General features: G+C 50.4%; 1 protein-coding gene across 3 annotated transcripts in view; it reads left to right on the top strand.

Annotated features, from left to right (window-relative positions):
• GRM4 (glutamate metabotropic receptor 4) overlaps positions 1-6017 on the top strand; it is a 131381-nt gene extending 125364 nt beyond the window's left edge. For all 3 annotated transcript variants that reach the window (XM_060189626.1, XM_060189628.1, XM_007527445.3), the window contains exon 11: positions 5012-6017. In XM_060189626.1, coding sequence (XP_060045609.1) covers positions 5012-5061 — 50 coding nt within the window. In that variant the 3' untranslated portion in view covers positions 5062-6017. The remainder of the gene's footprint in view (positions 1-5011) is intronic.
• The last annotated feature ends 10143 nt before the right edge of the window (positions 6018-16160 follow it).

The following is a 16160-nucleotide window of genomic DNA, read 5'->3' as shown; positions in this document are numbered from 1 at the left end:
TTTGCTTCCCCGAGCCTTCCCTTCTGTTGAGTGATCTTCACAACAATCCTGTGAGACCCAAGTAAGGCTGGAGGTTTTCTCCCCAGCTGAGGCCCAGAGAGGGTTAGTGACTCTCCTGGGGTCACACAGCAAAGTGGTGGCTGACTGCCCCCACACAACCTCTGTTCCTTGACTTCATAGGGCCTCCCTGTCCGGAGGCCTCTATTTTCCTTGCTGACCAGTGTACTCAGTTGGTTTTTGACCTGTCCTCTTTTTTATTTTTTTTAATCTTTATTTATTTGCTGCATAGAGACAGTCAGAAATTGAGAGGGAAGGGGGTGATAGAGAGGGAGAGAGACAGAGAGACACTTGCAGCAATGCTTCACCACCTGTGAAGCTTTCCCCCTGCAGGTGGGGGATAGGGGCTCGAACTTGGGTCCTTTCGCACTGTAACAACTGTAACATGTGCGCTCAACCAGGTGCGCCACCACCTGGCCCCGACCTGTCCTTTTTTTTTGATTCATGTCCCCTTCCCCAACTCTCCACTACTGATGTTCTCTGCCCAACCCCTCCTCCTAGAGCATCAGCTTTCCTGCACCTCCAGCTCTGAGACACTTCCGGGGCCCTCCACTCTGAGATGAGGTGGGACAGTGTCCTCATAGGGCTTTGTCCCCCACCTGTGGTGGTACCTGTGCAGAAACCCCTAGTGCAGGCCTGGCTGGGCCCTTCTGTCCCACTCCTGTTACTCCAGTCCAGACTTGGGTATCCTCCTCCCTCAGAGGCTCATGCTCCATCCCTCAACACCCTGCTTTGCTCCTGAAACCACTGCTGACTAACTAGACATGACACTGGTGCTGTGACAGGCACCATGGGGACGGTCCCGGGCCTTCACAGAGAGCTCCAACAGCACCTTGTTGACATTGTTGCTCAGAGGCCACCAGGGGACAGGATGGTCCCCACCTGTACCAGACAGAGAGGAATGTGGAGGTGTGAGGAGAGGGTGGCCCTTTTTTTCTGCAAGGAAGGCTTGGGAGCTGCTCACTAGTCCCTCCCCCCTTCCATGGGAGCCAGAGGCCAGTGCCCTTGTCCCCGCTGTCTCTCAGCTCAGTGACAGTGCAGGTGGCAGGCAGGAGCCAAGTGATTAATTCTGGGGGCATTCAGAACAGGGGGGTGTGAATCAGAGGAGAGGGGTGGTGTCAGACCAGTGGAGCAGGGACATTTTTCACTCTGTCGCTGGCAGGCCACATATCTTTAAACAAACAACAGAATAAATAATTCAGGGGCCTGATTGCCAGCAGATTGGGTGCTGAGACACGGGAGCGACAAATAGTGGCTGTCAGCTGGTGCCTGTCATGGCCCAGCTAATTGTTATCTGTGGTGCAGACTGCCTGTCACTAGCACGGGATGGGTGGGGGCCCTGCCTATACCTCTAGTCCCTGTCCTTGTGGCTGAGGCTGCTTCAGTCCTGTCCCTTTGCCTGCTGCTCAGTGAGGCTTGAAGAGTATCCCCACTCATCCTAGGGCTGGGAGTCAGAAAGGGTTTGTCATGACCCCCTTCTACAGACGAGGAGGAGGCTGGAGAGGTACTTGTTGGCAGGACCACATGGTAGGCCTGAGCTCTCTAGACAAGTGGCTTTAAACTGGGCCAAAATCTCCTGACTCCCAGTTGGAACTTCCTCTGGCTCCTCACGGCCAGACTCACGGTTCCCATTTTCCCCATAGTAGATGGAAGCTCTGCCAGAAGACCCTGGGCCCCTGGCTTTTGGCTGAGGGCCCAATGTGCTTCCAGGTTCTGGAACGCATGGGTTAGATGTATTTCTCTGTCATTGCTGGAGTCTTATCACTCTAGGCCAATATTTTCAGATAGACAGTCACTACAGCCCCAAAGCTTCCTGCAGTGCAGTTAGAGCCAGACTGGAGCCTGGGTCTTATATATGACAAAGCAGGCACTCTATCCAGGGGAGCTATTTTTTGTGTTTTCATAACTGGATTTTCTAGGTGGACAGCTCTGTTCTTAGTGGGAGAACAGGGGCCACTGCACCTCACTTCCCCGCCACTTCCTCCCATCTCCCTGTCCCTTTGCCTCCCTCCTGTGTCGTCCCCTTCCCCCAACCGCCAACCCTCCCCAACACAGCCCCAGACTCCCATTTTCCTGCAGTTGGTGGGATCTGGTTTTCCTTCACCTCTGAGGGAAGCAACTGCTGATGGGCCCGCAGTTTTGGAAACTCAGTTTTGTCAGTTCACCTTGGGGTGATGGAGCCCTGGGTAACCGATTCTCCAAGCTCTACCTGCTGCCCCTGATTTATAGTGCTGCTGCTGGTTCTTTTTCCTATAACAGTGGAAGAGCAGAGAAGTGGTGTAGACAGGCTGGTGACAGAAACCCAGATGAGAGAGAGGGGGGGGGAGAGAAGAAAAGATAAAAGGGGTGTGTCACTCTTCTCATGTTACAGATGGGGAAACTGAGGCAAGGAAGGAGATGCTTAAGATCCAGACTGCTGGCCCTTTACCTCCTGCTACCCCTGGGTCCAAGCCCCCAGTCACTCAGCTCCTTTCTCCAAGTGTCCCCAGCCAGGCCCCCCTCCTAACCCCATCCTGTGAATCTTTTTCCTTCTTGGTTATTCACCACCCTGAAGGGGCAGGGGTCATTCTAGAAACGAAAGTGGGAATTCTTTACATACTTCAAGGTGCTGTGCTGTGCGCTTACTCTCTTCCTGGACATTCCAGGCACTGTTCTGCCACTAGTACCCACTAGCATCCACCCTGGTGGCACCTAGAACTCAGAACTTCCCCACCACTGCTTGTCTACATGATCACTCACCTTCTGCTGAATGTCTCTGCTGCCAGGGAGCTCAGCTGCCATGTAAGCCCAACCCTTCATTCTGTGTGGCCAGGAGAAAGTTCTTCCTGTAGCTCAAACAGTATACAAGCCTCCCTGCTGGTGTCTCCCTGTCAACTAGTGTGCTTCTTCTCACACACAGTGGCCCCCTGACAGTTGGACACAGTGGTCCTGCCTCTGTCAGGGGGCTTTTGGTAGTGCTGCTTTGAGAAACAGATTCCAGAATGGAATGGTTTCAATCACACATGTTTATTTCTCACTGATAAAATAACACATCGTGGTTGGGCATGAGGTGAACCCAGGCTTCTTCCACCTTGTTACTCCACCAGCTCCAGAGGGCTCTCTATGCCCTCACTGCTGAGGTGGCTGTCTTCAGGGACTCTCCTGCTCATGGCAGATGGAAGAAGTACAGGAGAGACCATCCATTTTAATCACGTAGCATATAAGTTCACAAGCCCGTCCACTCATATGTCATCAAAGAATGTAGTCAGTGGGGCCACATAGAGCTGCAAAGGAGGCTGGGAAGTATAGTCTTTAGTTTGCTAGCCATGGATGCAGGGAAAATGGAGAGAAGTCATTGTGCAGCCCTGCCTTCAGTGTCTTCTCTCCAGGCCAGCCACTCCCAGTGAGCCTGGCTATTGGGTCTCCTTTTCTGAGCTGACTGAATCCAGATGAAGGGTCAGAGCAGTCAGTTTTGTGACAAAGGGCACCATCATTTTCTCCCATCTAGCATCCTCTGCTCCAGTGGGTGAGTCCCCACCTCTACCCCTACACACACAAGAGGCAGCACTTATGCTCTGACTGTCCACTGAGCTATTCCTCAGGCCACAGTGAGCAGCCCTGAACATTAGCAGCACAGGACAAAAGGCAGGACCTGAGCAGACTCTGTACCTTTCTAACCTTGATCCCTGTGAAGGGGGACCCCCAGAAGACTGGGGCTGGGAGATGGGAGATACCAAGACATGCAACCCCAGAAATGGAAGCGGTACCTTCACCTGGGGCTTGGAGGACCCAAGAGACTTCCTTTCCCTGTGGGCTTGAGGAGAGGGCCAGGTCAGTCATCTGCCTCATTTCTTGCCTCCCCAACCTCTCTAGTTCTGGTATTTGCTTCCTCCATTGCTTTTCCTCTCTCTGTCCCCAGGCTGCCAGGCTAGTGCATCTAACAGTATTGTTCACAGTATTCTTCTGGAATATGTGCTGCTAACCTGAGAAACCTCCCTTTGCTTATACTTTTGTTTATATAATTCAATCACACATATTTGGGACTCTTAAAGTATGGTGGAGTCAGGAGGTGGCAGTGGCTCCATAGGAGAAGCTCCACTCAGAGAAGGGTTTAGAAGGGGTGGTGGTAGGGGGAGGGATCTTCCAGGCAAGCAGCTCATCCCTGTAAAGGTGTGGGGATGGGAAGTATGAGCTAGGAGACTGGGTGAGTCCAAGAGTTGGGTGCAGTGGAAAAACAGTGTGATATGACTTCTCTGGGCAGATGACCTCACCAATGTGTCCTGGACCCTCATATCTCCAGAGCTCTGGTCCACTAGGGAAAGATAGAAATAAGCTGGGGGTACGGATCAACCTGTCAATGCCCATGCTCAGTGGAGAAGCAATTACAGAAGCCAGAACTCCTATCTCCTGCTCCCCATAAACAGCCTTGATCCACACTCCCAGTGGGAGAGAAGTGATAGGATGAAGATAAGAGGACTCTGCACTCCAGCGCCATCAGCACCCAGAGAGAGAGAAGGAAAAGGAGAGGGACATATGGAGGTAGCTACGATGTTATGAGTGGTTTAGAGGGGAAGAGAGGATTGAATCAGAAAAAGAAGGGGTAACTATGAATAAATGTGGACAGATAGTTGCAGAGAAGATGGTTGGCCCATGTCTACAACTTTAGGGGAACTGTGGTGGATTACAGTGGGGAGAGTGAAGATTCAGAACTCTGATGGTGGGAATGGTGTAGATTCAAACCCCTGTTGACATGTAATTCTGTAATTTAAAAATAAATAAATTTTAAAAAAAGAAGAAAAAAAAGAAAAATAGTGGGCTAGGCTAGGTGGCACCAGCATATGGTTTGGGGTATATGGGTTGCTTAGTCTGGGGGGCTGGATTTGATGCCTTGGCATTGATGTTTGTGCGAAAGGAAGGGCTGGGGGCTAGAGAGGCCATGCAGTGACTCCTGTACACCTGCTCTGTCTCCTTCCAGTGCTGGCTAACAAGCAGACCTACGTTACCTATACCAACCATGCCATCTAGCTGGGCTTTGGTGCCCAGTGGGAAGAGGAGGAACCCTCATAGATGGTGCGTCGGGCCAGGGCCACTTCCAGGGCCCCAGCTGATGTCCTGCCTGCCCGTGGGCACCCACGGACGTGGCTTGGTGCTGAGGACAGTGGAGCCCTCCAGCTGTTACTTCTGGGCAGCCTGGGCAAGTTGGGCTGGCGACAGGAGGAGGATGATAGGCCCGGGTAGCTTCGGGTACCCCTGGGCAACCCAGGAACCTGTGTCTAGGACTGTTGCATATTCTGCCTCCAACCCACAGCAACCTGAGCCCCACTGTTAGTTGTCTCCGTCGCTCTATCTATCTCTCTGGTGACCTGTTAGTCTGTCTCCATGCCTGTCTTTATGTTCTCTTATCTCTCCACTGCACCTTCTTTTCTCTCAGTCTCTGTCTGTGATGTCTGCTTTTTCTGTCTCTGCTTTCTTTCTGCCTCAGCCTCCTCTGTCTCATTCATTCTCTGTCTCCAGGTCTCTCGTGTGCCATGTACATCCTTCCTCTGGTGCATCTTTCCCTCCTGTATGCTATGTACGAGCTCACCTTCGTCCTCATCCAGCCTGGGCCCTTCTCTCCCTGCGGACATTTTTTTTTTCTTTCTGATTCACCAAATATCCCACCACCTCACAAAAAAAAAAAAAAAAAAAAAAAGGAAAAAATCAAAATGCACAAAAAAAGTCAAAACAAAAACCAATCTTGAGTGTGTTGCAAAGTGCTGCGTCCTCCTGGTGGCCTCTGTGTGTGTCCCGTGGCCCGCAGCCCGCCCACCTGCCTGCCTCAACTCGTCTGCCGTGTGTCCCGCCTGCCCGCTGCCCCCTTCTGCCGATGACACGGAGTTCAGTGCCTGGGTGTCTGGTGACAGTTATTGATGACAATGTGTAGCGCATGATTGTTTTTATACCAAGGACATTTCTAATAAAAAGATACACATGGTTTTGCACCCTGGCTCCATACTCATTGAGGGGACTGCTGTGGAACCCCAGAGCCCCAGGCAGAGGAGGGAGGAACTGGTTGGTGGAGACAAAGGGTTTGGAGTGGTGGAGGCTGTCCCCTTGGCTGGCATGGAGTGAGGGCAGGACAGGATGATTCCAGAAGCCAACCTCCTGGAGCTCCACTAGAAAGGGGATGCTTGACCCTGCCCACTGTCCTGTACCCTTAATGAGGGGACCATTCCTGTCCTCTCCCTCCTCTGCCTCATCTCCACACCTGGGACCCACACTCACCCCAGACCTGACCTCTCCCCAGACAGGAAACTGGCCTCACTTCCTGCCTGCTCTGCCTCCAAGTCAACGATGCTAAGGAGATGTGTGTCTGTCATGCAGACCGATATGTGTGTCTCCCCGTGGACCAGGTACATGGCACAGTGTGTGGGCCCCACTGCCCAGGCATGTCTCTACTGACTGCATGTCTCTCTGTGCTCCTGGCACCTCTGTATGCAGGCTTGCTTGTCTCGTTGAAGTGTCTGCCCATCTGGAGCCATGTGGGGGTAACTCTGCATCTCACCCACATCATTGAGGGTGCCAGGTATCTGTGCCAGTGTGTGTTCACAGCCACTGGCATCCCTAGCAGGCTGGGAGATGGGAAGCTGAGAGCAGTGCAGGGGATTGGCCCTGCCAGGGGTAAATTATAGGGTGGGTGACACAATGAGGCCACAGGCAGCAGCTAAGACCCACATGGTTTGTGCCACCTCCTTGTGCCAACCCAGGGCCCTCACCTCCCACACCTCCTGGGCTGACTGGTGGCCTGGGCCATAGTGACCAAGGCCTGGAGGGATCCCGTGGGAGTTGGCAAGGTTCGGTCGGGGTGTGGGCATGTGTGTGGAGAAGCAGCTGGGGTGTCAAATGGGGCCCGTGTTGGTGTCCCCCATACCAGTCCATCTGACTCTGTGGAGAGTGCTGGTCTCACACATGCCCGTGCTCCTTCAGAGGCTCCAGAAATCCTGTCTGAGGGGACAGGAGGGGACAGAAGGAGACAGAAGCCACTCAGTGGGGGTTTTGCTTTTGCAGGATGGTCCCTAAGACCTGGATGCAATTTTGCCCAGTGCCCCAGATTAATCAGGCAAAATGAAGTTGTCAGACCAAGGATGTTTTCCAGAGCCTTCCATGGCAGTGTTAATGTTTGTGGGTGGGAGCAGAGGAGAAGGAGGTGGCTATAACAGCTCTCCAGCTGCTGATTCTGACAATACACCCAGTCTGGGCACCTTGTCTCCTCTTGGGTCCCCTTTTGCTGCCCTGAGCTCCGGGTCCAGCATGATACCATTTGTGGAGGCCTCTTCATTCTATTCAATAGATTATAGGGAGAGAATCTTATCTCAGGTGCTCAAGAGACAGGGCAGTTTTCAACACCTCGTGAATGGGAGACGAGGCTCTTACCTATGAGGCATCCCCAAGGCCTGAGCTGGGGCTCTGAGAAGGGGCAGGTGGGTTGGGATAGGGGAGGCTGGCCAAGTTCTTCTTCCCTCAGGGCCCTTCCAGGACTACCCTGCCTGACAGCTCCACACTGAGGGAGCTTCTAATATGATGGGACAGACAGTGCTTTAGACAAACAGCCTAGAAATGCTGATGGTCTCAAAGAAAAAGAATTGCCTGGGTGGGGTGGGGTAGTGGGGAGCCAGCAGGAGGCCCAGGACAGATTGAAAGATTGGACTGAAAGAGATTTACCTCACAATTCACCTGAACTTTCCTGTGGAAACATTCAGACCCTATAGATGCTGGTCCTCCCTGGGTAAGAGCCTAAGGTGGCTGGGGGTGCAGCATGAGTTAGTCATACCAGTTCCCCAGGATCCTCTGTCCTCTAGGTGATGTGGAACAGCATTCCACAGGCAGAAGCTTTCCTTTCAATCCATGTCAGCAGCCCTGGGAACATGTTGGAAAAGTGAATTACAGGCCCACTCCACAGCTTCTGAACCCAAAGTTCTGGAGGGGGTGCGTTTGTGATCCCTGTGACAGGCCCTTCAGGTCACTGGGGTGTCCACCCTACAACCCCTGCTGGAAAATGCCCACAGGATGGGTGGACCGCAGGCCTGGGGCTCCCTGGAATGAGAGGTGGGGCTGTGTCTGGGCATGAAACCCAGTGCCAAAGGCATGAAACCCTGGAGAAGTTAGTTAAATGGGCTCCCTGCAGAATCCCCTCTGAGCCGTGCAGCTGTGGAGTGGAGAGCAGCATAGGTGGGGTTCCAGAAACTGGGTCAGAACACGAAGACTGTTTTGCTATGTGTGTGACCCAGGTTTGAGACTAGCCTCTTCTGTGCTGAAGAAGCTTTGATGCTGTAGCCATAAACTTTTCCTTCACTCTCTCCTTCTGCCCTAAACAAACAAAATGACAAAGTCCACCAGACTATAGGATACCCTTGTAGAAACCCCAGCACTTTGGGAACTCAGTTCCAGATGCAACAGACAAACTTGGGTCCTTTCTAAGTCCCATGCACTGGTTCTGGGTTCTAATCACTGTGGTTTGTTAGCACTATTCAGGGGTCCTGGCCCCACCTCTGCCTCCAGGCCCAGGCAAGGATGCCCTTGGAGCCCACAGGAAGATGCTTGACTTCAGAGGGACTGTGTAGCTTCCAGACAGATTGAGCCCAGGGGAAGTGGCAGCCATGCTTGAAGCCTCAAGCACGTGCACTTTCACTGCTCCTGGGACAGCTTTTTCATCTTTTTGTTTCAGGCAGAGAGACTAGGAAGGAGGAGAGGCAGACACTACAGCCCTGGTGCTTCCTCTGGTGCTGTGGTGATCCCATGTGGTGCCAGTCCCAAACCCAGATCACACACATGACAAGCCATAAGATCTAGCAGGTGAACCATCTTCTGGCCCCATGAGCCACTTCTCCTTTTATTTATTTATTATTATCATTATTTTATTATTTCACTAGGGCAGGTTCTTCCCTCCTTCCAACCCTGGGCTTCCATGTGCCCACTGAGCACAGAGGAGGGATGGAGGTGCTTCCTGGCACCTGGGGCTCCTCTGTCCTCCTGCCTGCCCTACTGCCCCTGCTGTGCCTTGGGGCTTGGCTCTGGACTCTGAGCTTCCCTGGGCTTGGGCCTTCCCGTAGATAACCCAGTGCCAAATGGCACACAGCACCAAAATCTCACTTCAGTTGGCACAAATGGCAATTAGCATCTAATGAGGCTTCTTGCTTTATTTTTAGGTAACCTCCAAGGCCCTGCCTATGTAATATAGCCCGCCATGGCTCGGCAGATAATTAAAGCGTGCCACCGTAATTTTCCTTTTTTTTTTTTTTTTTAAATAAAGCCCATAATTATGTTTTTATTGAGAGTGAGGGGAAAAGAGGAGGGAAAGAAAACAATGAGAGGTGGAGGTGAGGCAGGAAATGGGACCTGGCTCCCCATATTCCACCAGCAGAAATAGGGGTTCCCATCCTGGGCACAGCTACACCCCCAAGGCCCACTTAACTCCAGGGTCTGCACTCAGGTTGTTCCTCTCCAAGGCCCTTTCTTCTTGGTTGTCCTCACCAGTGCTTCCAGAGTCTCCCCTCAGGCCGGGTTGGGAGGGCCTTGCCGTTATTGTCCCTGCTCAGGACCATCAGCCCTGAGCTTCAGAGCACCTCAACTCAAGGGAGGGGTCTGAAAACAAGGGAACCAGAAGCTGAGAACTCTTGAGCTGGGCAGGAACACCTGGAGTATTTTTTACAAAATAGAAATAGAGGTTAGGATCCCGGTTCAAGCCCCCGGCTCCCCACCTGCAGGGGAGTCGCTTCACAGGCGGTGAAGGCAGGCCTGCAGGTGTCTCTCTGTCTCTCTTCCTCTCTATCTCCCCCTTCTCTCTCAATTTCTCTCTGTCTCTATCCAATAACAAATAAAAAAAATTAAAAATATAGAAATAGAGTAAAAGAGACCACAGTACCAATAAAAGTATTTTATCATTTTATCTTTAACTAGTGTACTACTCAGCTCTGGTTTATGGTGGTGCAGAGGACTGAACTTGAGACTTTAAAGCCTCAGGCATGAAAGTGTCTTGCATAACCATATATATATATTTTTTTTTAATTGCCACCAGGGTTATTGCTGGGGCTCACTGCCAACACTACAAATCCACTATTCCTGATGACCATTTTTTCTTTCTATTTTATTTGATAGGACAAAGAGAAATTGGGGGGTGGTGATAGAGAGGAATAGAGAAAGAGAGACATGTAAACCTGCTTTACTACTTGTAAATCTTCCTCCTGCAGGTGGGGAGTGGGGCCTTGAACATGGGTCCTTGCTCATGGTAGCATTGTGCACTCAACCCTGTGCACCACTGCATAGCCCTCTGCATAACCATTATGCTACTATCCCCTGCTGCCCACTCCTCTGCCTCCCTGGCCCCACGGCATTAAAAGAAGCTACTGTGCTGTGGTCTCTTTCATTGTCTCTCTAATAAACCCATAGAGCCAAAGCTTCCTTCAATGCAGTGTGGGTCAGGCTCAAACCTGAGTCACATGCATAGCAAAGAAGAGCACTATCCAAGTAAGTTAACTTTTCCAGCCTCACCTGAAGCTGTTTGTGCTATTTTATTACACCCGTTTGAATATTTTCATCATGTCCAGTAAAACTCCCTCCTGGGATGGGGTCTGCTAACTGAACCTGGCCCTGGACTCTGCTTGTGGGACTTGATGTCCTTCCTAAGGAGGAGGTGAGGGGCTGTCACTATGCACCTGGCGTATTGGTGTGGGTAAGCTGTCCTGGTCATCTGAAGATAGACTTGGCCTAGAGCCAGTGCTGGAAATAGGCAGAGCCACGGCCCATGTGGCTTCCCAGTGCCATTGTCCCCAAACATCTCCCCACTGCCATGTGGGCTCCTACCTAGAATCCTTAGCTAAAATCTGGGCCAAGGCAGCTTTGCCCTAAGCACATCATCTGTTTAGCAACCTTGTTGGGCTCATATGTCAAGGCACAGGCTGTCCTAGGGGTGCTTGGGTGTGGGGAGGGCACGTGAAAGCTATGAGACTTTGAGGAAATATCCAGATTCCCTTAATTCTAGTAATCAGTAGTCCTTCCACTTCTTTCTGAGTCAAGACCCAGTTAAGTGTTCATGCTGGCTGGTTTATTGAGCCTACCCTCCCACCATAATGCCAGTCTCCCCCACCATCCCTGCCCAGGGGTTTTTGTCTGTCTGACCACAGCAAAATTCCCGGGACCTTGAATAGTACCTGGCACACCACTGCAACAAGCACAATGAGTATTTGTCAGGTGGGTGAAATGGGTGAGGGCTGGAGACTCAGTGGCATCTATTCAGCTGTATCTACCTTTGATGTCCTCCCCCCCAACCACCACCACTCAGAATCTAGGCCCAGTTAGATTTCTGAGTCTCTGATCAAAGTCCAAAGGGTCATTTCTTCACTGTCACTTCCCATGGTCTCTAGCAGTGGCCTGAGGAGAGTATGGATATAGCATGATGGTCTTTGGGGAGGGAATGGGCACCCGACATGCATACAGGCACACACACTGCTCTGGAGTTGGAATCAGGAGACCGCCATTCTAGGTAAAGCTAACTTGCTGTGTGTCTTTGGTCAAGATGCTTTCCCTCTCTGGGTCGGTCTTGATTTCTTTATCCACAGTGTGAAGGTTTAAAGGCTCTAAGCCCTCAGAGTCTGGGTAGGCAGGCAGCATTCCAGCAGTACAGAATGGGAGGTGACTGCTAACAAGAGTCTTTTGGGACCAGTTACTATGACAACCGCACACACTTAAGGTGGGGGAAGGGCTTGAGTATGCAAATAAGGCTGTCCTCCCTCTTTCTCTGCCCTGGCAGTCTGTGATCAGAGGAAGCAGCTTTGGTGATATTGAGGGCAGTGTATGAGGACAGAGAAACCGCGCAGGGGAGCAGGGGATCAGTTGGGGTGCACTCCACTATGGAGTGGGAGATGGGTTGGCTGGCAAAACACAAAATTGTCAATAGATGTCTGAACTAGAGGAGGCCCCCACTGCAGCCCCACCTCCCCCAAAATCAAGTCTTTCCCACCACCATCTGATCAACCCAGAAAGGTGCATGGTTTCCCCGGCGCCTCCCTCACCCCCACCCCAACACACGCTGCAGAGAGCAGAGCTTGGCAGGAAGGAGCCACCTGTGCATACTACCATAGTATGGAAATGGACAGCTGTGCCTGACACCCAAGGGGCAGAGAGGCTTACAGAGGGGTCTGGGCTAGAGCCAGGCTCTGGTTTCTGCTGGATTTTGGTAACTTGACACCGGCATCACTCAGCTCTCTAACTTCAATGTTTGCATTATTTAATGTGTGAAAGACAGCTACTAAAGATAATCACCAAGACACAGGAGGTCAGGAGGACAGGAATCTGCCCAGGAACTGGCCTTCCTCTTGAAGACAGTGAGCTCCTTCTCCTTCTCCTCCTCTTCCTCCCCCTTCTCCTCTCCTCTCCTCTCCTCTCCTCTCCTCTCCTCTCCTCTCCTCTCCTCTCCTCTCCTCTCCTCTTCCTCCCCCTTCTCCTCTCCTCTCCTCTCCTCTCCTCTCCTCTCCCCTCCCCTCCCCTCCCCTCCCCTCCCCTCCCCTCCCCTCCCCTCCCTTCCTCTCCTCTCCTTTCCTCTCCTCTCTCTCTACTCACCCTCCTCTGTGGTTTTGGGTTTCTCTGCCATTGTCTTCTCCAGTGCTGGGATTTCCCTGGGGTCTCTGGGCTTCTGTCCTTTTTTGTCCTCTTCAGTAGTGAACTTACTATGAACAAGAAATAACTTCCTTTTCATGCTCAGATACTGAGATTTCAGCAACTGTTTCTACGTTATGGGTTTTCCTATTCTGATGAATATATCATTAGCTAACTGCCAGCTTTACATCTCTTTCTCCTAGCCTCTTCCTGCATTCCCCACCCACTGCTCAGAATCATCTATGGTAGAAACCAAGTTACCCTATTTGGTTATCAGTAAACACAGGAGCCAAAAGCCTGCAGCCTACACCCCCCCCCCCCCCCCGCATCCCCTGTCCCACCTGTTCCTTAGTGGGAAACCCAGTCCATTCTCTTTGCCCTCTCTTCTATGCCTCTTGTTCCTGGACAGCAGACCTGATCTTCCAGTTCCCAGCCATTATCTCTGTCCTTTAAAGATTCTCCCTTGTGAGATTTTTCCAAATGAAATCTGCCATCACCCTTGTTTGTTTGTTTTATCACCACCAGGGTTATTTGCTGGAGCTTAGTGACTGCACCATGAATCCACTGTTTCCTGTTTTGATTTCTGATAAAGACAGAGATAAACTGAGAGGGGAGGGGAAAAGTAGAGAGGTAGAGAGGGAGGAGACAGAAAAATACTTGTGAATAATATCTTCTTTCTCCTGCTGCTAAAAAAAAACAAAGAAATATTTGGAGAGATAGCATAATGGTTATGCAGAAAGACTTTAATCTCTGAGGCTCTGAGGTCTCAGATTCAATCCCCAGCACCACCATAAACCAGAGCTGAGCAGTGCTCTGGTATCTTTCTCTCTCTGTATCTCTCTCATTAGAATAGGCAAAATACTTCTTTTTATATATATATGAGGATGAGATGAGTATGTCTGTGTGAGAGAGAAAGAGAGAGAGAGGGAGAGACAGAGAGAGAGAGAGGGAGAGAGAGAGAAGAGTGGGAGAGGAGGGAGGGGGGAGGGAGAGAGAGAGAGAGAAGAGAGGGGAGAGGAGTCAGAGCACCACTCTGGTATCTGTAGACCTGGGGATCAATCTGAGAACTTCAGACATGCAAATTTGATGTTCCACTGGTTGAGTGATTTCCTCAGTGATCTTCATGTTTCCTTTAAGGGTTTTGTTGCACTTCATGCATCTGTGGATTTATAGCTTTTATTATATCTGAAAGATTTGTGGTCATTATTTCTTCAAAACTGTTTCTACCCTTGCCTCCACTCACCTTTGGGGGTTTCTATTTTATTACATTAGGCCTTGAAGTTGGCCAGTAACTCAGTGATGCTTGATTCCTTTTGTCTTTTTTCTCTCTGTGTTTCATTTTGTATAGTCTCTACTGCTGTGTCTTCAGGTTCACTAACCTTTTCTCCTGAGATATCCAATTTGCTGTTAATTACAGTCAGTGTGCTTGTAACCTCAGCACTGCAGCTTTCATCACTAGTCATTTAGTCATTTTTTTTATTTCTTTTCGTTAAACATTCAGTTCTCCCTTTAGCTCCTTCAACACATGGAATATAATTATAATGACTATTTGAATATTGCTGATTGCTAATTATGTCATTCGTGTCCTTTCTGGGTTGGTTTCAATTGATTGATGGTGCTTCTTGTTTTGGGTTCCATATTCTTCCTCCTTTGTATGCCAGGTAGTTTGTTGGATGTCAGACACTGTGGCTTTGGCCTCGCAGGGAGCTGGTTATTTCTGCACACATAAACATTCTCCAACTTTGTCTAGAGAGTGGCTAAATTACCTGAAAAGAAATAGATTCTTCTGGATCTTGTTAGATGGGACCAGAGAAGCACTTAGTCGGCATTCATTCTGCTCTACTCATGAAGGAAACCTTGATAAATTCTCTAGCTTTACCCTGTGTGCTCTGGAGCTTTCTGATCCAGATGGAGGGTCATGTGTGACCCATGACAGCTCCTTTTCTCCAGCCTCAGCTCATTTCCTTTCTGGAGCCTGGTCAGTATTCAGCTGAGCACCTATGGAGTCCTCTCTGGGCTCTTCCTCTCCAGCTTTCTTCTCTCCAGCCTCTGACCTATGAACTTTGCCCAGCTTGGCCTCCCCAGGCTCCAGCTCTATTTCCTCATGAATGGGAAACTCTAGGCTTAGCCTGGGGCTCAGCCTGGAAGCTCTTCCTGGAGACTACTAGGGGGAACTGCAGAGTTCACTTCATTTGCTTCCCAGGTCTTAGGTTGTCACTGGAGCTCAGTGCCAATGTGCCTCCATCATTTTCAGTGGCCACAGGTTGTAATAAAGGAAGAAAGGCAGAGAGAAAGAGAGACACCTCTTACAGCACTGCTCCGCCACTCATGAATTTTCCCTCTTGTAGGTGAATCTTATTCCAGGTCCTTGTACATGGTAACATTTGTGTTGTTGTGACCCCAACAGGAGTTTGGGACTATTAGCATACAAATGATGTCACCCTGAGGAGGTGCTTCAGAGAAGGGAATGTATAAAAGCAAGGGACTTGGAGCACGTTGCTCTTTTTTTTGGCTGCTGCTGCTGATTCTCCTGGTGAGATGCATCTCGGTGGAGTATCCACCATGGCTACTTCTCCCGGGAACAGAACATGTGTGACTCTGCTAGCTGGTAAACTTTTAGACCCCTCTACAGCCATAAACAACCTTTACCAGAGCTGATAATTGTTTATCTTATGGGACTAAACTTTTGATAACTACACTCAGACTTTTATGGACCTAGTGTACTCTTAACCCCTGATGATAAGTGCTTATTTTGCCTTTTACCTGTTTCACCCTAATAAACCTTGTATTATTTAAACCAGTTCCCAGCTCCCCGCTGTGCATCATTTCACACACCACAGCAGCCTCCACCAAACTCTTTGTAAGTTAAATTACAACAGTGTCACACTGGGTGTGCTACCACCTGGCTCCCATCTCTTGTTCTACCCGAAAAAGTCAATCTGGAGTGGTGTAGCAAAGCCCTGGTGATGACTGGGTTGCAGTCTACTTGGCTGCCATGTTTCCATACACAAGCCTCTGGGTTCAAGCTCCTGGTCCCCACCCTGGGGTTGGAGGGTATGGAGGACCTATAGGTATGTCTCCAGCCTCCTTTCTTCTACCTTTCCTCTCCTCAGCCCAGTGCGAGCTTCTTCTCACTTCATGCTTTTTCATCTTGGAGCCCTCTCTTTCTCCTTCCTAACTTAGCCTGTGTCCCCTTATAGAATTGACGAGGAGATAAAATTGACTCCTGGTAGAGCCCATTGTCAACATGACATTTGCACCTTTCCCCCATGCCCGAGTTGATTTTCTCAGGTATCCTGTCTCCCCTCACATGCATATGAGGTTCACCGGTACACCTCAAGTGAGTGAGTGTATGTGGGGGCCCTGCCATGGAAGATTCCTCTCCTGGGCTGGTTCCTACCTGCTGAGACTCTGATCACCTCAGCCCTGAACTGCAATAACAATACTGGAAAAGAAGTGAGTAAATACAAGTTATTGTTGAATATTAGGAATGT

This window comes from Erinaceus europaeus, chromosome 4 (genome assembly GCF_950295315.1).
Source record: "Erinaceus europaeus chromosome 4, mEriEur2.1, whole genome shotgun sequence".
Classification (NCBI taxonomy): Eukaryota; Metazoa; Chordata; class Mammalia; order Eulipotyphla; family Erinaceidae; genus Erinaceus; species Erinaceus europaeus.
This window is presented reverse-complemented; position numbering and strand designations above follow the sequence as displayed.